A 22,658-nucleotide genomic window follows, 5' to 3' on the forward strand; every position below is an offset into this window, starting at 1 on the left:
ATACGTAGGTTGGTAATGCAGATAAATTAATAGATTATTTCAGGCAGACAGAATGTTTGTGTGCTTATAGTTGCTTTATTTACATGAGTGAATACCTACCTATGCAGTGAAATAAATGTTTGTTTTGAATCTAGATGTCCAGACTCAGTTTTTACACAAAGATCTTGAGAGAGATGGATTCATTCTGTGATACTCATCAGATGTTGAGTTTTCCTTATTGTTTCTTTTCTTTTTGTATGAGATTGCCAAATTTCCTTCTCCAGTAAACATTGGAAAGTTTTGACCTTGTATGATGTGACTAATCTACCCTGAGACTTTTGAGACACTTAATAAAGAAAGCTTATAGGAAAAAAAAACTTGTAGGATGTCTGAGGTATTATTGAAGATAATACTAGAAACTGAGCATAGAGAGAATGAAATGTCACTTTTGTAATACCTTGGGAGCCTTCTTTATGTTGACCAAAACCCATTTCTGAACTTCAGTTGATCGTATGTTACCACACAAAAAATGTGGTTTTAGTGATGAAAATCTGTTTAAACATTCAGTCTTTGATAGTTTATATAGGAACCTGGTTGAAAGTAGAGTTCACTGATGCATCTCACAACCTTTTCCTGATGGGAAAGTTTTAGTCTTGTTCTTCTTTTCTTAGCACAGAATAATGTGCTAAGATTTTAATGAATAGAGAAAAAAACTAAAGTGTAAGGCTAAAGTTTGACGATGATTTTGCATACTCATCTTCCTAATGGTATTTTTCTGTATAAATATACATCTCATTATGATGAGTGTAGTTAGGAGTTGATTGTGGGGAGAAACCAATCTTAATTGCTTTGGCTACGAGGACCTCCAGCAGACTTAACCAGGCTTGACTGGAAAATATATTAAAGTTTTTAAAGTTTATTCAGTAGAGTTGCAATTGATTCTGCAGATCAAATGGCTTTAGCACTATAATCAAACAGAACGTAGCCTACATTCGTGCTGAAAGAATGCGTGTTCAAATGGGCTATTAAAATCTCTTTCTGTAATAATAAAATGGTATTTCTTGTGTAATGCTTTTTTTTCCTGCTCAGAATTCTTTTCTGTTTTTTGCTTCTCAACTTTTGTTTTCATTTTACTTTATTACTAAATAGAAGGTTGTGAAATACTGTAAGGGTGAGTCTTCTCGACTCTGAGATGTTGCTGAAGAAATGTGCATTGAAGTCTGCTAGCAAAGCCTAGTTTGGAAAACTAAGCTACAACACTTAGCCTCTCTTGTAAGAAGTGATGTACTCTTTTTTTTTTCCCTAGAGTTCCCAGTATGTACAGTGTGTTGCTGGATGCCTGCAGCTGATGCTTAGAGTCAATGAATATCGCTTTGCCTGGGTAGAAGCAGATGGGGTAAACTGGTGAGCATTTTTTTCACCTTATAAGGATATACTTGACTGTACAACAGCATATTCTCCAGTGACGTATTTTGGAATGGAATTCTCATACAAAAGACAGCATCTCTTGAGTACAAAATCTGTTTGGAAACATTCATTTTTTTCTTTGGCAGTAATGAAACTTGCAAATACAGGTACCAATGTGAGGCCTTGATACTATTATACTCTTCATGAAGAGCTGTTCAGATAAGTGAAGCAAATTATAGCTGTTTGCCTTCAACAAGGACTGAAGAAATTAATTTCTGCTCATTTTTGCTGCTCGTTCTTGCTGTTCATTTTGTAGTAGTTTGGTCTCAAATTATTTTTGAAGGGAGAAGATAAGTAACATGTCTTCAGCTAGATCTTTAGTACAAATTCTCTTCATAACGATCTGCATGAGGCTAAGATGTCATTCTTTAAACTGTCTACACATAACTTTTCTATCGTGTGTATGTCTGTTGGAGACAGTGGCTGTACAGTTTGTTTTAAGAAAAAAATAACCTTGTATTCTGAATCAGAGAATGTTCTAAGTAGCTGATGAAATGAGGAATATCTTTAGGGTAAATGCTGGGTTCTGCACTGGAGATGGAATAATGCCAGACACAGGAGTGGACTGGGAAGCAAGTGGCTGGGGAGGGCAGCTCAGCAGGAAGGGACCTGGTGGTGATGGCTGACAGCAGCTCATCGTAAACCAGCAGCGTGCCCTGGCAGGCAGAAGGACAGACTGCATTTTGGGGTTCATTGAAGCACACCCATATGGTCAAAAAGAGGTGATTTTATGAAGCACTATGTTTAGTGCTGGTGCACCTGAGCCTTAAATACTGTGTTGTAGTTATTTTTCACAGTATAATAAGGATGAATAAGTATGTTAAGGTCCTTGAAAAGCACCCAGAGAGAGGCACTGAAGCTGCTAACAGGGGTGGATGGTGCATTCTGAGAGAGGAGAGGCTGAGGATGTTGCGCCCTCTAGGGTGTAGAGGAAGAGGTCAGGAGGTGGCCTCACGGCTCTTTGCAGTTCCCTGAGGAAGAAAAGCAGAGGGAGGCACCAGGCTCTGCTCCTGGGAACCGATGACAGCGTGGTAATAGCTCAGAGCTGTTCCCCAGGAGGGTCAGACTGGGCATTAGGAAATGTTTCTGTGCTGTGAGGGTGGAAAAACATGGGAGCAGTCTTTCTAGAGGGGTGGTTGATGCCCTGTGCCTGTCAGCATTCCAGAGGCATTTGGACGATGCCCTTAATAATGTGCTTTAACTTTTGATTAACCTTCAGGGTCAGACAGCTGAACTAGGTGGTTTTGTAGGTGCTTTGCAACTAAGATGAAATTACAAAAGGATGCTCCTGTGCGTCAAGATAATTTTATTGAAACAAACTTATTCACTAAAGAAACTGATACAATAATAACTTATTAAAGTGTTGCAATAAGTCTGCATTACAACAAATTTTAATTTCACAATTTTGATGACAGTCTTGTACATGTAGAGGCTAACTAAGTTTAAAAATATATTTGGAATTGACTTGTATCCTAGTTTTAACTGAGAGAGATTGAATTTTATTCCTACAAACTGGTATGGTGCAGTGGTTTGGATTTAGGATAAGAATAATGCTGATAACACACAGGCATTTCAGCTGCTGCTCAGCAGTACTTGCATTAAGCCAAAGATTTTTCTGCATCTCATGCCATCCTGCCGGTGAGGAACTGGGAGTGCACAAGGGCTGGGAGGGATAGGAATGAGGACAGCTGGCCTTAACTGCCCAAAGGGGCATCCCAGACCATAAGTCATCATGCTGAAGAGTAAAACTGAGGGCAGTTGGCTGGGGGAGCTGCTGATGCTTGGGAACTGAGTGGGCATCAGTAAGAGGATTATGAGCAATTGCATTCTGCACAGCTTGCTTTGTATGTATCTTTTATATATATATAAAATATGTATAAAAAAAAAGAATAGAATTATCTATTATTTTCCCTTCACTTTCTGTCCTACTAAACTGTCTTGATGTCAGTCCATGGGTTTTACCTTTGTTTTTTTTTTTTTTTCCAATCTTGTCCCTGGTCCCACTGAGGGGGAGTGGGTGAACGACTGCCTGCTGGGTTAAACCACAACAACTTCTAAATGGCTTGTTTGATAAGCTCAGCTGAACAAAGTTATGCAAAAACTTCTTTTCCTTGTGAGTCCTGTGATACTTTTTCTTTTCCAGTTGTATCTGTGTGTGTATCCCACCTCATATATGCTATCCCTGCAACTTCTGAAAACTCACACGTTAACTTACAGTGACTACTTCCGTTCATTCCAGATGCTCACATGTAGAAATAGAATAATGGGAGCAAATTGAATCTGTAGATTTTGTTCTGCCTTAATATTCCTCTTTCTTAACTTTGGAAAAAGCAGCTCTGTTTCTCCTAGAATCACAAATAATGTTCTAAACTTGCTACTGGTAAAAGAATTGCAGTGAACTCGAATGCAGTGCCACAGTAGTTCACATTGGAAAAGCTTCTTTATGGCAGAGGAAGAGATATAATTATATTTTCAAAAGATGGCTTTTTGAGCAAGCTGCTTTTACGATGGTAAATAATGGTGCAGGATGCTGTGAAGTGTTGTATACTTAGCTGTTTCCAAAAAATTCCTGTAAAACATTACTTGTCTCTGGGTATAAAAGTGCAGTGGATGCAATTTTTATTTGAATTTCTTTAAATTTTTCAGTATCATGGGCGTCTTGAGCAACAAATGTGGCTTCCAGCTTCAATATCAGATGATTTTCTGTGTGTGGCTGCTGGCATTTAGCCCTCAAATGTGCGAATATTTACGTCGGTATAATATTGTTCCAGTGCTGTCAGATATTCTTCAGGAATCAGTCAAAGAGAAAGTAACTAGAATCATCCTTGCAGCATTTCGGGTGAGTGTTGGACTGCAATTGCACTGTACTCATCTCTCAGTTGATTAGATATCAGATGCTGCTGATGCATAGCTGTTTCTGTTAAGCATTATCAGGTGTCTTGGACTGAATGCTTAATTATCCCTCTTTTTATGTTAGCTGAGCTTTGATTCAGGTAGTAGATATGCTATTACAGGTATAAATGTTTACTATTCAATGTTGTCTTAAAATAAGGTTGACAAAAATTCTGTTAGTGTAGGCACTAATATTTTGCCATCTTTAGTTCAAGGTTTTATCCACTAGTGCTAGTGTAAAAGACTGGAGTTTACTAACAATACATTTTTGCCTTATGGATCAGTTAAATTTGAAAATATTGAAAATAAAACATGAATTGAAATGTTATTTTAACCGGGTATCTCTTTAGCTGACTGATTTGGATTTTATCTACTAGTCCAAAAATCTTTTCATGATCGTTCTGTTAATATGGATGAGGATCTCTGTAAGAGTGCTTAGTTGTGTCTGCATTACCTGAAGTTCTCAGGTCTTATTTAAGTTAATTTGGAGTGACTAAGTGCTGAGGCTGAATGATTTCATTGTGTGAGAATACAAGTTAGTGTTTATAGCTGTTAACTGTGCATGTACACATAGTTTTATGTTCATGCTTCTTAAGTGTCTTGTATGCAATACTGGACTACTTATAAAAAAAAATAATAATAATCCTTGTGCCCTGAGTAGGAGATGTAGATTTTGGATACTGTTTGTTTCTCTGGATGCTTATTGTGTAGTAGATGTTGAAAGCAAATTTGGATGAAGTTGTTGCTTACTGACTTGTTGAGCAACAGCAACTAGTTGTGTGAAGGTGCTCAACCTATGACTTAAATGGTCTCAGTAACCAAAAACATCTGCCACATTGAAAAACTTCTGGATAAGGTAGATCATAGAATGGCCTGGGCTGAAAAGGACCTCAAAGATCATCTAGTTTCAACCCCCTGGCTATGGGTGGAGTCAGCAACCACTAGACAAGGCTGCCCAGAGCCACATCCAGCTTTGCCTTGAACCCCTCCAGGGATGGAGAATCCACAACCGCTCTGGGCAGCCTGTTCCAGTACATCACCATCCTCTGAGTGAAAAACTTGCACAGAAATTTAGGAGGAAGTTTAGAACTATTCCCCCTTTTCCTATCACTATCAACCCATGTAAACAGTTGTTCCCCTTCTGTTTATATGTTTCCTTCAAGTATTGGAAGGCTCTCCCTGCAGCTTTCTCCAAGCTAAGCAAGCCTAGTTCCTTCAACCTTTCTTCATAGGAGAGATGCTCCAGCCCTCTGATCATCTTAGTGGCCCTCCTCTGGGCCTGTTCCAAGAGTGCTGTGTCTTTCTTGTGCTGAGGGCCCCAGGCCTGGAGTCAGTGCTCTGGATAGGGCCACTATAGGTTCACGTAGACCCACGTCTCCAGCCTGTCCAGGTGCCTCTGGATTGCTTCCCTTCCCTCCAGTGTATCAACTGCACTGCTCAGCTTGGTTTTGTCTGCAAACTTGCTGAGGGTGCATTCAATTCCATAATCCGTGTCATTGAAGAAGAGCACTGGACTCGGAACTTCGGGGGACACCACTCATGGCCAGCCTCTACCCTGATATAGGACTGTTGACTACAACCCTTTGATTGTGACCAGCCAACCACTTCTTAGTCCATCAGTCCATCTTTCAAATCCACACCTCTGTAGTTTAGAGAGAAGGATGTGGTGGGGGACCATGTCAAAGGCTTTGCAGAAGTCCAGGTTGATGACATCTGCTGCCCTTCCCCTGTCCACCAGTGCCATCGCTCCATCATAGAAGGCCACTAGATTGGTCAGGCAAGATCTGCCCTTGGTGAAGCCATGCTGGCTGTCTCAGATCACCTCTGAGTATCCTATGTGCCTTAATGCGGTCACCAGGAGGATTTATTCCATATTCTTCCCAGGCACAGAGGTGAGGCACACTAACCTGTAGTTCCCTGGGTCACCCTTACTTCCTTTCTGAAGAAGGGAGTAATGTTTCCCTTTTTCCAGTCACCAGTGTGATTTTTTTTTTTTAACATCCTTTGCCAAGTTCAGCTCCATCTGTGCCTTGGCTTTCCTGATCTCATCTCCACACGTGGACAGTGTCCTTGTATTCTTCCCAGGCTACATAACCCTGCTTCCACTTCCTGTACATCTCTCTTTTTCCCTCAGTTTAAGCTGCAGGTCCTTGCTCTGCCACTCTGGTTGCCCATCCACTCTGCTCAATTTCTTCTGCCGGGGGATGGAGAGCTCTTGTGCTTGCAGAAGGGCATCCTTAAAGAGCTGCCAGCAATGTTCTGTTCCTATGCCCTTTATGGGCTGTTTCCCTCAGAAACTGGGTTTTAGTGTTAGAGTTAAGCAAGCTAGCTTTAAAATATAAGTCGAGGGACTCAGCAGCTTGTATTCAACTTCCAATTCTTGCAGTCATAAAAAACAAGAGAAAAAATCACTAGTTCTTGATGTATTTTGCAAGCAGAGACAAAAGTCAAGACAAGATTGAGAAAGAGTAAGATGATTCTGTTACAAACTTCAGGGAAAATTACTTGGTGGTTTTCCCATCATTAATGAGTAGTGTTGGCATGAGAAGAAGGCTATAAAGTGGTAGTCAGGGAATACTGATTAGAAGTTAAGACATCAGAGCCGTGAGTTCTGAGGTGATATTAAAATAGGTAGCGGAGGCAAAATAGACCTCTGTGAGAGGCTGCAGTTGTTTGGGGGAAGAGGGGGTTGGAAGAACGTGACTTGTGCAAAGAGCTGGGCTTGATGATTCCTTAAAAAACATGCCTGCTACCCACGCAACACTGAAGGCATACTGTGAGGCTTTTCAACTTGCACACGTTTTCTCTACCATCTGATTTCTTCCTAATTTGATCTGTTTCACCTCTTTGGTAAGTTAATTATATGAAGTGTGATTATTTTTTCTTTTTGTAAAGCAGCAGACGTTGTCTACATTGGTCTAACTGCTTTCTCTGTTTACTCATTAAATGTTTTCTTTTTTATTTTCGTGTGTATTCCATTTTATTTTATGCTACCTCTTTGGCATTAACTCATTTTCTACCTTAAGACTCTTTATCACTGTGAACAGACTGATCCATTCTATTTAGTCTACGTGTTTCTGTTTTTATATTCCTAGTATATCCTTACAATTTCACTATGAAAAGCTTGTAAATGTCTCTTTGGTATGACTTATGTAATAGCATTTTGAGTAGCTTTCTATGCATGTGTCTCATAAATAACTAGGAGGGTTTTTTTGGAAACTTTTTCCTACCTGTTTCTTGAACTTCTTAGGTTTTGTGATCTTTTAAGTACTCTGATTTGTTCTTTTGTTATCACTTACAACTCTCAGTAGGTAATTCAGCATTTCTTTCTGTAAATTATCTTCACTTACCAAAATAGAAATGATTTTTTTTTCCACATTAATGGCTGTGTAGAATTAACTTTAAAAGCAGTAATTTGACTTATTTAAAATAGGAACTTTTTAACATCCATTTGCAGTGTTCTGTCTTACTTAGTAATAATGTAAGTGTAGAGGTTCTGTGGCATGAACAGGAGTGCAGTCCAATTCTTTCTGTGTGATTGCATGGCTTACTTCAGGTAGATATTAAGACTTATTTATATGAACACATGTCCTTTTCTTAAGGACCTAATCTTTTCTATGGATTTGATTCTGTACCAGAAAGTGTAGGTGGCTAGCTCTGAACAATATAATCTGAAGCTGGTTGGCTAGAAATGTAATGAATAAATAACCTTTTAACTAGACTATTACATTCTGTGGCTGTAATTCCAGCAATAAGCCTATCTTTGTATAAAACTGGCTAGTTGGAATGTTCCCAAATGCAAAAGCAGCTGATCTAATCTAGATACTAGCTCTTGAGTTAGATGGCTACAGTTTTTTAGAGGCTTTCTTGCTTTATACTGTTGCTATATGGAAAACTAAGGTGATAATCCCAGATGAAAGCAGTTGTTTACAGCTGAAGCTCTGGGATTTGGGCTATTTCATTGTGTCCTTTACTTTTTCTTTGAGTAGTCTTCTAGTCAGTCCTGTTTGACATGGAAAATGATCAAAACAGGTAGATGAATGCTTCTCTACAGTTAAGGTAGCATACCATCTAGGAGGATGGTGGTCAAAGTGACCCAAGCTTGAATGCAGTGTTATTTGTGCTGTTCAGCATGTATGTTTGCATTACTTTTACCTTGTAAGCAAGAGCCGTGATTGATTTATTTATTTTTCATGTTATTCTTGATTTGCAATAGTAATAAATAGGAGTACTCCTATGCAGTATGGTCAGTCCTAGGCAGCTTGCACTGCTAAATATAGATGCAAAGCAGCTACTATTTGGTAGTCATACTTCTTTAGAGACAGTATTTCAGGAAGTGCTCAATCCTGCTTAATGGTTACTATTTAAAATATGTGAGTAAAAATTTATTAATCATTTTAGTCTTCTAAAATATTCTGTTCTTAAAAATAAAAATCAACCTTTTATTCTCTAGAATTTGCTGGAGAAATCTACTGAGAGAGAAACTCGCCAAGAGTATGCTCTTGCCATGATTCAGTGTAAAGTTTTAAAGCAGCTGGAAAATTTGGATCAGCAGAAATATGATGATGAGGACATAAGTGAAGATATCAAGTTTCTACTGGACAAGCTTGGTGAAAGTGTGCAGGACCTTAGGTATGTTTTGAAGTGTGAACATTTTTCAAAAGGACAATCCAACAAATGTTGGTTAGAAACCTTTTCTTTTTTAAAATCTGTAAAATATATGTAATTACAGGTCTTAAATGATGGCTAATTAGGTGTGTACATTGATTCTGGTTATTTGTTTTTCCTATTCAAATAAGTATGGGCTGAACACAGTCTTCACTTATGGATATGTAATCTTCATAACTGATAAACTTTGCACGAACAGCTTCACAAGGAGTTTATAGGATTTCCCAGTTTATGCTACAGGCTGCTTTATTAGTATATGTTTTGCTATGCATTTAACTCAAAATTTTGATAGTGCTGATGTAGTTCTTGTGCATTAATTGAACTGCACAAGATATTGCCTTTATTGTATGAAAGGCAAGGATAAGGATCCTTGCTTGGGGAAATCAAATGTAGCAGTTTTTGCATGAGTTCTAGAGTTGTGTGGGATTTTTTTCCATCCTCTTCAGGCTTACCAGGAATCCTACTTTGAGATGGGTGAAGGGGTTTGTTTGAAGACAACTTTTTCTCTTCCCTTATGGGTTTTTTGTTGCTTTTTATTTTTAGTAGTGCTGAACTCTTGAGACAGGGAGCACTTGTAATGCTCTGCGGAGAGCAGTCTTCTAGATGTGTCAAATGTGTCACAACAAATTGTGCTCCAACTTTCAGGCTTTGGCACGCAATTCAGACTCCATGGAAGCATAGCCAGTATTTCATTCAGGTCTTTTGTGCTGCAGCTCCTTCGATGAGTACAGTTCTGAGCTCAAGTCAGGAAGGCTGGAGTGGAGTCCTGTACACAAGTCTGAGAAATTTTGGCGGGAGAATGCTGTAAGATTAAATGAGAAGAATTATGAACTACTCAAGTAAGTTTTCAGTTCTTGAATCATGTGATTATTTAATTCAACAGTTAAATGGACTTGTATCCACTTTATTTCAACATGAGCGTCTAGAACGAGAGCAAGTCAGAGTGTCTGGCTGTTTCTGGAATGGATGGTCATTTTTTTGTCTTTTTTTACTTAGGTATGGTACTTCTTAAAACAATTCAGCATTTGAAAGTGAGTTTGTTTTCTACTGGTCAAAATGTCTTGATAATGGTTAAGCTAGAAATATATTCTCGTATATGTGTACAGTTGAATCCTGTAATGCTTTCAATTGGAAAGCAGGTATATACGTTCATTTTCTGTTGTGTTGTCACTGGTTTGAGTGAACACTTCTCTTGAATAACTAGGTGTTGAAAGCTATGATACTGTTTCAAGGGAAATTAAACTTACTGTATGATATTATTTTCCTGTATCTGCCATTCTGCTCGTCTTCTAGCTCTAATATACTTTAACTACTGTTGAGTGTACTGTTCTTTCTGCCTTCCACCACTGCTGACTTCATCTTGTCCAAATTGTTTAGTCTTCAAATGCAAACTTCATCTGTCACTTTCCAGTCTTTAGAAAGTGGCTGATATTTAAAGAAAAAAAAAAGGTAAAATTATTCCAATTGACTTTTTTAATTTCAACTTGTTAGTAACTTGCTGTCATTAGAACACATTTGTCACCTCACTGATGACGTGGGAGAGTCTAATTTTAACGTTTAACATTTTAAAAAATTACCTAGTCTTTTTATGCCCCTATTTTTTTCCCCTCCTTCTCATTACTGGATAGTTAACAGTGTTTACTGGTAGCTGTTTTTCACTAAAAGTGATTGCACTTACTAAATGATAATAAAATGAGTTGAAAATTTTACTTCTTCCAGTTCTGTATTTCTGTTGTTGTTAACAAAATAACTGATATATGAAAAGGGGATTGATTGCCAAGTATTACTGTTATCTTCACAGTCTTTATCAGAACAGAGCTACTCTTCAGACCACGACAGTTCACTAAATAATGAATGTTTTTGAGATAAATATAGTGATCTTGAATTCTGAGTTCACAGCTATGCAGACCACACAGCTCATACTGTTGGCTGTTTTTCTCTCAACTGCTGGAATGCCTTCTCATTTTTAAATACCATAACAGTATTCTATGTAAATTTCTGTGCTGAGCTGAGGAAGTCTGCTGTTCTAAGGTGTAAGAGGAGGATAGGGAGGAACTGGTTGGGGGAAGGCTGATTGATAGCATTCTTGATGTAGCCCCCTGCTTTTTCATTAGCAATGGAGTCTTGTAGATGCCTAAATCCATAGTTCAGGATCCTGAGTTCAGGAGCTGGGAACAGCATGCAGAAGTGACTGGGGTCTACCGAGTAGCAGAAGCAGCAGAGGTAGATACCTTATGTGCTTAGTTTTTGAGTCCTATCTCTAATTTAGTGCGTACAGTTGATAAGTACAGCTTCCCTGGAACTCTAAACTGATGGTTTTGAAGGCAGCATATTCAAATATGGAGGCATTTGTAAATCTTGCTATAGATACTTGTAGGCGTGGCTGACCAGAGGGAATTTAGTGAACGCTTTTAATAATTTTGTCATGAAGACAGGGTTGTCTTTGTTTTAAAAGCAGCTGCATATTTGGGGAAAAAAGTGCTGTTTGTGTGACCTTCAGAATGTCATTCTGTGGTTGTAGACTTGGTTCTAAACTCATGACATAACTAAATACTATTTATGTTATTATATACATAAATACTATTTATGTATTTAGTTATACAAGTCTATACAAAGCTATACAAACAAACATAACAACAACAAAAACAAACAAACAAAAAAAACAGCAATAAATCTGTGGCTTCTTGGTTTCAAATCCTTTTCTAGAATCCTGACAAAACTTCTGGAGGTTTCTGATGACCCCCAAGTGCTTGCTGTAGCTGCTCACGATGTGGGAGAATACGTGCGGCACTATCCCCGAGGGAAACGGTAAGAGAAATGCCAGTATGCATTGGTGTATTTGTCAGTGTGTTTCTTGACACTGGGACATAGTATATATTTGACTGGGTTTCTTTCTCTCTTGTATTAAAATAGTCTACATAGGGATTGTAGGTGTTGCTTAAGGGTAATTTTAATTGAAAATGTTATGTATTGTAAACATAGCAAAATATACAGTCTTTGTTTTGTTTTGCTTTTAAATTCTACAAGCAAATAAGTTACTAGCTGAATAATTTTATCTCTAAAGAAAAGAGGCTACCGAAGCAGAAAGAGGCCTTTTGGTTTTGCAGGAATCATGTTTGTCAGTCAGTCACCCAATGAGACACATGACAGCAGCAAAGATTTCTGCAGCAAAGAAGCTGTTTCTGTATGGAGTTTAACTGGAAGGTTGGATGTTGCTTTCTAGGCTAGCTAGGAATGTCATGAATATTTCTTTTGCGTACTGCTGGACATGATTCTACTAATGTCAAGACAGGAGAACAACACTGCTAGAAAGACTTGGTCACTCTAGAATCCTAGGCCTCATAAATCTTGTAAGCAGTTTGAACTGAAGATTTTTAGATTATTGGAGCAAATTAACTCTTTCTTACAGGTCTACTAAGAAAGATCAGAGGTGTTCAGTATACTGCTTGTACTTAGCAGTGCTGTATACTTTCCAAATAGCTCCCGTGCCTTCCAAAGAGATTTATGACGAGTAGTGTTTCAAGTGGAGGCGATGTCTTCTCATGTTGAAACTCATGCTACTACCTTTCAAAGCTGAAAGATTAATAGAGAATACTGCTTCAAGCTGCCCTAAAAATTCTTCAGTATGTTTCTTTTAAGGAAATTTGTTGTAATCTGGTTTATTCTTAAGCATGACTTAAGCAATTATAGGACTAAAGGATTAAAAAAAAGTTAATGGCTCTGTGTCTGTTCTCACAAGTCCGTTTCTTAACATAGTGGTTTTTCATGTGCAGCTATTTATTACTCCCATTCTTGGCTGGTGTTTCACACTTTTTTTTTGCTTGTATGACTCGTTCTGAGAAGGGATGCTGTTCATTGGTTTAGAAGAAAGAGAATTCAAATGTCTTGCAGATTGTTTTTTCTCTAAGTGTTCATTATCTCTTAAATAGATCATCCTTAAGCCTTCATAGGTTTCAGCAGTTAATTAGAACCTGAAATTTCATGAATTTACCTCCTGCTTATAGCAGAGACTCAGTTCAAGTTCTCTCTAACTTTCCACTTTGTATGATGAAATAAAAAGTACTGTCTTCTCAAGGCAACATTGAGTTCTTTAGCAAGTTGGGTAAAGTAAATAACCCTTTTGGTTAAAAGGGTCGTTGCTTTGATGGCTTAAAAATTATGGAAGTAGGTAGTGGATAGCAAACTTTCTTCTGTTGTATATTTTTTATTAACTTGTAACTTGTTCAGCAGGTTGTGTGAGAAATTTGCATTGGTTGCATATCAAGTAAGTAATATGTGTTAGGAATAAAATAAATAATAACATGCCTTTAATAAAATACCTATTATAGCTGATTATGTTCAAGACATTTACATTTAAAGTAGTTGGATAGGATAGCTACCCAGAAGCTGACGTAAGATGGGAAAAAACTTACTCTTCTCTCTTTCAGAGTGATTGAACAACTTGGTGGTAAACAGCTGGTAATGAACCATATGCATCATGAAGACCAACAAGTTCGTTATAATGCACTGCTGGCTGTGCAGAAGCTGATGGTTCACAACTGGTACGTAAAGTTTCTTTAATGATACAAAATGTTGGGCTAGAAAGAGATACCAGTATATTAGTTTGCTTGTATGGAGCAGGAATCAAATTTTCACGTGGTGAAGCTGCACTCATTAAATGGTAGAATAATATGGATATTAGGACAATGTTCTTCTGAGAGTGTTGTCAGACACTGGAACAGGCAATCCAGGGAGGTCACAGCCCCAGGCAAGCTGCCAGAGTTCAGGAAGTACTAGAACTTTGTCATAGGGCAACTCAAAAATCTGCATTATATATGGAGCTAAGGAAATGACCTAATTCTTGTGGGTTCATTCCAAATTAGGATATTTTGTGGTTCTATAATGCTAGTGGTTAAGATTGTAGCTACATTCTCTATGCTTTTATGACAGTTGAGTTGAGTAGCTTGACCTTGTTGTACTGAAGTAATTCAGTAACACACTTACTGGAATGTAATACTTACTATGAACTGCAGTTCAGGCTTGCAGAACTGTAAAGTCATGAAAGTGGTGACAGTATGTTTGGCACTCTAACCAACTTGGTAGTCTCATCTGAATGAAATGGTAGATGGTTGTAGTTATGAGTTGGTATTTCAAAAGCTATAGTAGCAGTTGTTTTGCAGAGTGCATGTCTGACGAGTCTTGTACTGTTCATTGCTCTAGTCTTTTCCACCACACTACTCTAGGATTATCCTGTTTCCATTTTGAGATGTGTACTTCAAATTTTTCTTGAGTCTTCTGGAGCAACAAGAACTTGTGGGTTGCTTGATTAGCTGAAGTTGAAAATCACTCACTCGTTTCTCTTTCATCACCTGCCCAGAATGGTATTTGAAGGGAGGCTTTTCCTTTCATTGTTTCTTGACTAGTTCTCTAACGAAGCTGCAAAAATCTTGAACTCGGCTATAGAAATGGCTGGTGGGTTATACTGCCTTTCCAGCTGAGAGACAACAGGACCTTTATAGATGAAGTTGTGAAGGACTGACATTGTGAAGCACTATCACGTAGCTTCAGTATAACCTGTCATATTGATTTAGTATGCGAACTGTACTGAATTTTTATTTCTAAAAATGAAATGTTGGTTCTTTGAAGTACCTATAACTTCTGTCAGATGTGTTTTGGGCTTTTTTTGCTGCTTATATTGTTTGGTTTTCAGAATGCTGATTAATGGTGATGCTAAAAGTGTGAAAGCGGTAGGGGAAGAAGGTTTACCAGGCATGTTCTGGCAGCTACTTAAGTGATCTACTCTCTGAAGAAAGTAGGCTATCACGGGTGACAAAAGCCTGCTGATTCCATTCCTCACAATATGAATTTCCTATTAAATAACGCTAATTTTACCCCTTTATTTCTAAATTGCTTGGTTTTCTAACTCACGCACTTCTAACAACATTCACGTTGTCTTGCTTCTTCTTTAGTACCATGGCATCTTATCTAACAGAGAAACATAAGTTTAAATTATATAGAGTGAATGTTCTCTATCTGTAAGGAGGACTTTGATAAATAATGTTCACTTTCTGTATGTGTGGAGATAGGGACTAAATGTGTGGTGAGGCACAACCAAATCAGGGGACAGACTGGTGCATTGCACTCCACCCTGCTTCTCAGTTTGATCACACCAAAACAACACAAAGAAAAATGAACATGAAATGTTCTTGGTGTCATAAATTCTCTGTTCATATATAGAGATTACAGTGTGCAATATTGAACAGTCAGCATTTCTTTTTGTTCTTCTCTTTGGTATAAACACTGCTATCCGAAGCCTATGCATCTCCTGAGTTCTGAACCTTACCAGCTCTTGTACCAAGAAGTGCACAGTGTAACGGTAGTATACATAATGTCTACCTCCACCCAGCAAGGGAGATGTAATGCTTAACATGTCAGGCTTAAATCTAACATTTATCTTGTTTCTTGGTATCCATTATCAAAACTATTTCTTCTCAGTTGTTGCTAACTAGAACTTAACTAATTGAAAAATCTGAGAAAATAAATTCTAATTTAAAATTTTTCTTGAAGAGCACAGTGCTAGCTGTAATGAGACAAATTACTCAAAAATCCAATTAATCATAGGCACATTTAATACCTACCATTAGTGCTCCATCCTTTTATGTGGACAGTATAGCATCCTAGTACAGTTTCATTCAGTATCATTAGGGACTGTGGTTTGCATTGTGTTTGTACTCTCCAGGATTTCACAGCGTATAATTATATTTTTTCTTGTGAGATCTGCACTGTATGTAAAACACACTTTACTTCCAGAGTTTCTGTTAGTGAGATAAGTATCGACTCTCCTGCTCAGTTAATGTTTTATCTCTTTAAAGGAATGGTTCACTTTGAAGCACTATCCTGAATAATAAGAAAAACAATGTCACCAAAGAAATTTCTGATGGTTTCACTTCATATTCTACTTTTATGAGGACATCACAACTTTAGTTTTGATTGTAAAATTCATTTAAGTGATCTGTGGCATTTTAAGATGTTATGTACAAGCTTGAAGCTCTTCAGCAGTGAAAGCACTTGGCTTACAGTTCATTGTGGCAAGTGAATCACAGCACAAAGCCACTTCTGAACCAAACTACTTGATTTAGTCTAGTTCTTTTTACTTCACTGATTGTCTCTGGGCGAGTGTTAGCTCATAACAAATCAGATAAGTGAAAAAAGACTTTTATCTTGTTTCCCTAATAGGAAGGAATATTGTTGAATTGAATTCCTTTGGGGAATCTAAAAATGTTTGAGTAATACAGGCTCACTGATGTTTTGTGGTGTTGTAGCCTGTATGTAAAGTTGTGAAATTCTGGCATGTTTCTTCTGAGAAAGGAAAACTGAAAAGGAAACTGCTGAGTCAAAGTGAGCTTCTTCCAATGGTCTTGAAATAATTCAGTACAGCCTGAAGATGCACATTAATCTTGCATTTCACATCATAGGGAAGGCTGTCATCCATACAATGAGTTATGTTTTCCATAATCAAGGGATAAGTTTTAGATTGCCTAGTGATATTATTACATTACAGTCCCCATTTGGGGCAGGAAAAAAAACAACAAACAACACTTAATATTTATAACCTGTCTGCTTAACAGTTTGGTTTTGTTCCATCACTTGCCATCCTATGAAATCTGTTACAGTAAAAGTTTATTTTAAGATAACCTTGCTTTTAATTCTAGTTAGTTAAGGGTAAGATTTAAAACAAATATTGTCATACAAGATGGAATAGGAAAACTTTATCCTTCATTTTTGCTGTACTTAATTTACTTCTCTTTCGGTGCCTGCTGAAACAAAGAGCCTTCAGGTTTTCCACTGTGTCATTTTGTTCCTTAAAGAGCAGGTAGATCTAGCTAGACTAGAAATAGGAGTGTAACCCTATAAGGGGTATCCATAGAACTACAAAGCTTATTCCTTTAGCACATGACCTCTAGAAATCAGTTGGTGTGTACCTTAAAAATTTTCCCTCTATCCTAGGTTGCTGTTGACAAGTGCCTTACTAAATCAAAAAAAATAGCATAAAATTTTAATTAGGGTCTTTATCCAGTTCAGCTATCTCCTCTCCCTTAATGAATTTGGTGGTTTACCTGTTGGATCAGATCTGTGTGCCTTTTCCTCAGAGCACAGAATTTTCAGGTTACTCTCTTGAGGAAGCACCAGTAAGTGTGTGGTAATTTGCCTTCCCTTTCTGGCCAGCAGTTAATGAATAAAGCATTACATACTATCAAAACATGTTCAGTATTACTGGTATGCACAAATTCATTTTCTTTCACCCCTTTAAATGATTGAAAATGAAAATCAGCATTACATAATGGCTGGACAGGTGCTGAACGCGTAATCGGACAATCTTCTGCTTCTGACTGGCTTGAAGTGCTCTCTACAATAACACAGTGCTTACTCAAGACAAAAGGTGGCTTTCCTGTGGGAAGAATTGTTGATTTAATTGGTGTCAACTGGGACAGTGGTTTGCTTTTTTTTTTTTTTTTTGCTTCTGTTATGGTAAAGTTGATCTTTTTTAGCAAATAGGAAAAAAGAAATAATGAACTATGTTTAAAATAGGGAAAAGAGGTCCCATTTGTGGGTTTATTTTAGAAAGCACTTCTATTCCTAATTACTTTCAATTGTAGTACGTACCTCTAGTCTGTGCCAGGGGTTTCTTTTAAGTGCTTTGTGAAGCTATTTGTTACCTGGCTGACGAGATCTATTCATCTTTCATCCTGCACGATCTTAGCGTGTGGAATGCTTGCATTATTAACGATAGCTTTAATTCTGTAGTGCAAAGAGTAATTCTGAAACCTCAGCTTGTGTTTTAAAATTTAGCTGAGCGTCAGTGCAGATCTTAAATGCTTTGTAGGTAACAGCATGATGATGGATGCCTATGCTCAGCTTGGATGAAGACTGAAGCTTACAGTAATGTTTAGTTTCACGATGCGATGAAATATGAATGTATGAAAAAGCACCTTGAATCTTCATGCATTTTAGTATTCATTTTAACAGGGAATGCAGGTGGCTGCTGAAGCTAGAGTAGCTTGAGTTTTAGTGGAAGATGTGTGAGAGGTGATCAAAGGCCTGGCAGAGAATCAGGCTCCTATTGCTTCCCAGGGCAAGCTGCCTAAAGCTTTGCAGAGTGCCTTATCATTGAAGAACTTTTCCTAGGTTAACCAATAGAACACACTTTGGAAATGATGGTAATCAAACTGAAGAGTAACTGGTGTTTGTAACAGCAGGTGGAAGGTCTGAGAATGGAGCAGGTGGAATGTCTGAGTCACCGAGTGCTTAAACCATGCTGCTCTACCTTTTCAGAAGAGATTTTATTGCTGAATATGGTGTACTGTGGCTGGGTTTTAGTATGTATCAAGTATAATTTTGAGACAGTATAAACCATCCATTTGTATTGTGAAGGATTGTTAGGTTGATTGATTTTCATTTTTCTGCTTCTGAATAATTTGATAGGAAATTCATGCTCTAAGTAGTCCATGTGTGTTTTAAGAACAAGTAACTTGGCAGGTTTGTCGTGCTGTGAGCAGATCTGTGTGTTGTTGCTTTCAGGGCTTGAGTGTGAGTGAAGATGTACTAGTACTTGTAGTATACATAAAAGTGTCCCAGAGTTAGGGGGGGAAAAAAAAAGAGAGCAGATGGAAGTTTGATTTTTGAAGCCCTTCCATAGATGCTGGCTGTAGTTCTTGTTGGCTTTCAAATTTCAATTATTTTAATGGTACAATTTTGAGTACAGTGATCCCTTCCTACCCAAATTATTCTATGATTTCCTTCTTTGCCATCAGAAGAGTCTCTGCTTTGAGGATGGAAAACTACATAGTACAGTCGAGTCATTTTAAAATACTGTGATCTTGCAGAAACAATTGATAAAACTGTGAAGGGAAGGTGCCAAATCATAATGCATGGCTCAAGCATGCACATTGTTATCTTTTTATTGCTAGCTGAGTTTGAAGCTCCAATTGTACTTCATTGGAATTTTGCTTTTCCTAGCCATTTAAAGCTGCCAAACTCTACTCTGCAGTAGAAATTATTATGCATAGGGAATAGCAGTGAAAGAAGACATTAGACTGAAAAGTAGTTTTTAGAATGCTCAGTAAGAACTGATTTTTTTTTTTCTTCTGTGTTTAAATGTTTTATAGTCTTGATTTTGAATAACAGTTCTCTGAACTGCTTCTGATGTTCAATCTATATAGGTTAAACAGTGAAAGATGAAAGGACTTGAATGAAATTGAGTGTATTCGATAGAATCTGTATATTGCTGAGAGGAGTGGTCAGAGTTTGTTTAGTTGTTGAGAGGACAAACACAAGATAACTGATCTAATAGGTTTCAAAACAAGGTGAAGAAAACATTTTAGATGAACTGTGTGGCTTCGATCTCTTTGCTTTCTTGCAGCTGGAAACAAAGCTCCTTAGTGTATCTCTTCAGCTGTATGACGATTTTGCTTGCCTATAGGTTAAACTGTCAATATTTCCATCAGGATTACATGTGCTCATGCTGCTGGTTTACGTGAAGAGATCCTCTTAAAATACTTTGCAATGGCACTTAATATACATATTCAGTGAGTAGACTCTTTGGGCGTAGTGGGTGTTTTGTAACAGTTGCCAGGATTAACCAGGACCATTGGGCCTTTTTCTTTACTGTTTTGGTGATGTTCAATTCATGCCTTCTTTTCAGAGGGTTACATGATGGATGCCTAAAGCTTAGGTACCGTTATTAAGTAGTCAACTGAAGCTGCAATTAGTAGATTTATCTGAAGCTCAAATGTAGTGTGTAAAATGTATTTGAATTTCTAAATAATACTAAATGTAAAAGCTTTTTTCTTTCCCTTTCTACTTCCCACTACCATCAGACTCCTTTCTTTCCAGAATGTTTTTCAAACAACTTTTTTTTATTTATTATTTATTTCAGGGAGTACCTTGGGAAGCAACTGCAGTCAGAACAACCTCAAACGGCCACTGCACGGAGCTAAACACTTCCATCAGTGTATTACAGATCGTGCTTCTAGCTAGAGTATGTTTGTCTTTTAATATCAAGAAAATAGTGAAATCCATGTTCTTCGCCTGCTACTAGTGCGTAAGCTTCCCAGCTTTCCTCCAGTGTTATGGCTTAGTAAAAATTTGTTCAGCTAGTTCTGATGAATATGTCTATCTTCTTGTTATATTCTGAATGTATCTGAGTAAATATGGCTAATATATTGCATTTGTTTTACGTATTTATTCTCATAATAAAGAATATTATTTTCATTCCATGTCACAGTTAACCTAGAAAAAAATATTCTGTTCTCTGAGTGGGTTATCAGTGTTTTGTCTTTCCAGGAAAAGCAAACACAAGTCCCTTTATATTATCTCCAGAGAAGTTAAAAGAGCTTTGACTTGATGTTCTGTCGGGAATGTGACAGCATGAGAACTGTTGATTAATGGTACTAAAATAAATACTGAGTCTCAAAGTAGTGTTAATATTGTAAATAAAAGTAAATAAGTGGGGGCAGTTTTGAGTGGGGGATTTTTCCTTTTTTGAGATAAAAGATAAAGTATCTTAGATGGGAGCTGGGAGCTGAGAAGAAGAAACTCATCTATTGAAAACTGATGTGGTAAAAATTATTAATGAATCTGTATAACATCAATGTATAAATTATAGACCGAAGATCGAGTGATTTTTGCTCTTTAATAAAATAGTTCAGTAACAGTTGAACTTGGAACTTCATGAAGTGTTCTTGTTAGTTATTGAAAGCATTTGTAAATGCTAGAGTTTGGGTGTCATTCTGAAATCCTTTGTATTTTATTTGACATTAAGTAAAATATCTTGTCAAGTTTTAAATTTTCTAGCACGTGATAGATGACGCAAGCATCAGTGAATTAAAAATTTGGCATGCAAAATCAGAGCCTTCCCTGATTTTGTACTTGGGTTGGCACCACACAGGGGTGTTTGGGGCACAAATGTGGCGCTCTGATAAAGCCAAACTGCAGCATGTAAGTTGTGTGTGTCTTGATTACTTGGCAAGTGTTCAGTCACCTGCACCAGGTAAGAGTTGGTTTGAAATGAGGCCCCTGGAATCATACAGGGTGAAAGACTGGATTCTTAGTGCCAACTTTTACTCTAAATAAGATTCTTGTATCACACTTCTTGCTGATGAGTCCAAAACATATTTCAAAGATGCTGTAAAAGTTAGTCCTGTGGTTAGAGCTGTAATGTTAGGCAGAAAGTGATGGAGCATGGATGGGGAGGAGGTATATCCATGCCTACAAAAGCAGAGGTTTATGGTTGTTAGCGAGCATCTAAATATTGTTTGTACATTATACAAACCTATTTTCCTCTCATTTGCTTTGCTAATGCTACTATGTATACATAAACAAGTGGTGCAGTTGAGACCATAGAAGGGAGGGATGCCAGCCAGAGGGATCTGGACGCTCTTGAAAAGTGAGCATGTGAAAATCTAATGAGATTTAACAAGGTCAAGTGCAAAATTTTGTATGTGTGTGGAGGCAATCCCAGACAGCACAGACTCTGAAATACTCCTTGAAAACAGCCCTGCAGAGAAGGGCTTGGGGGTCCTGATGCTGGACACAAGCCAGCAGTGTGTGCTTGAAGCCTGGAAAGCCAACGATATCCTGGGCTGCATCAAAATAGGGGTGGCCAGCAGGGAGATTAGAGGGAGGTGAGTGTCCCCCTCTGATCTGCCCTTGTGAGGCCCTATCTGGAGTACTATGTACAAATGTTGGGGCCCCCAGCGTACAGGAAGGATGTGGAGCTGTTAGAGCAAGTCCAGAGGAGGGCCGCAAAGATTATCAGAGGGCTGAAGCAACTCTGATAAAGAAAAGTTGAGGGAGTTGGGCTTGTTTACCTTGAATAAAAGAAGGGTCGGGGGGGAGACTTAATTGGAGCATATTTTAGATGCTAGAAAGAAATGTTTTACTCACTGGCACAGGCTGCCTAGAGAGGTTGTGGATGCCCCATTTCTGGAGGCATTCAAGGCCAAGTTGGATGGGGCCCTTGGCAGCCTGATCTAGTGGTTGGCAGCCCTACCCATGACAGGGGGCTGGAACTAGGTAATCTTAATTAACTTAATTAATCCTAGGTAAGCCTAGGAGCTCAGCTGGCTATGGATGAGCTTTCTGTGCAATCTGTAATATGGACCAGGACTGTGAAATTCCTTTGCCAGAGCTGAGATTTCTGCAGCAGTCAGGAGCACTTACAGCATCTTGTAGGTCCTGGAGAACCTTGGCATAGCTTATGGGCACCACGAGCTACCTGTCTGTAGGTTCTCCATCTTCCATCCTATAACAGGCCTATAACAGTAGGTTCTGGAAGGCCTTAGATTCAGAGTCAGAAAACACAACAGAGTTATCCTTTATGTTTTAAAGTTTAAAAACCTTTACATTTCAACTAACTTATAAAACATATTACTATTTTTAGTCTGAAAAGTTCCGATTAGATTTAGCTTTTAGTACTGAAGAGTCTATCTAAAAGCAGCATCCACCTGTTAGCAGCTCCCTTAAATTCAGTCATTTTCACCCAAACTCTGGCATAGGGCTTACAGGTAGATGCCACGGTGGAAGTTTCAGTTCTTCAGGGCCTTGAGGTGACAGTGTGGGTACAGGTTGGTTTTGGGAAGAGAATCATGTGCCAGCAGCTTCCTTCTCTTGCT

At 38.1% G+C, this 22,658-nt stretch overlaps 1 protein-coding gene across 2 annotated transcripts in view; it reads left to right on the forward strand.

The window, feature by feature from the left end:
- ATP6V1H (ATPase H+ transporting V1 subunit H) overlaps positions 1 to 20,867 on the forward strand; it is a 202,612-nt gene extending 181,745 nt beyond the window's left edge. For both annotated transcript variants that reach the window (XM_065753285.1, XM_065753284.1), the window contains 7 exons: positions 1,286 to 1,383; positions 4,093 to 4,285; positions 8,792 to 8,970; positions 9,720 to 9,845; positions 11,713 to 11,814; positions 13,434 to 13,547; positions 19,922 to 20,867. In XM_065753285.1, the coding sequence (XP_065609357.1) occupies positions 1,286 to 1,383; positions 4,093 to 4,285; positions 8,792 to 8,970; positions 9,720 to 9,845; positions 11,713 to 11,814; positions 13,434 to 13,547; positions 19,922 to 19,982 (873 nt within the window). In that variant the 3' untranslated portion in view covers positions 19,983 to 20,867. The remainder of the gene's footprint in view (positions 1 to 1,285; positions 1,384 to 4,092; positions 4,286 to 8,791; positions 8,971 to 9,719; positions 9,846 to 11,712; positions 11,815 to 13,433; positions 13,548 to 19,921) is intronic.
- The last annotated feature ends 1,791 nt before the right edge of the window (positions 20,868 to 22,658 follow it).

Source organism: Cyrtonyx montezumae, unplaced genomic scaffold, assembly GCF_038088225.1.
Source record: "Cyrtonyx montezumae isolate F1298 unplaced genomic scaffold, pur_monq_1.0 scaffold_8, whole genome shotgun sequence".
NCBI lineage: Eukaryota > Metazoa > Chordata > Aves > Galliformes > Odontophoridae > Cyrtonyx > Cyrtonyx montezumae.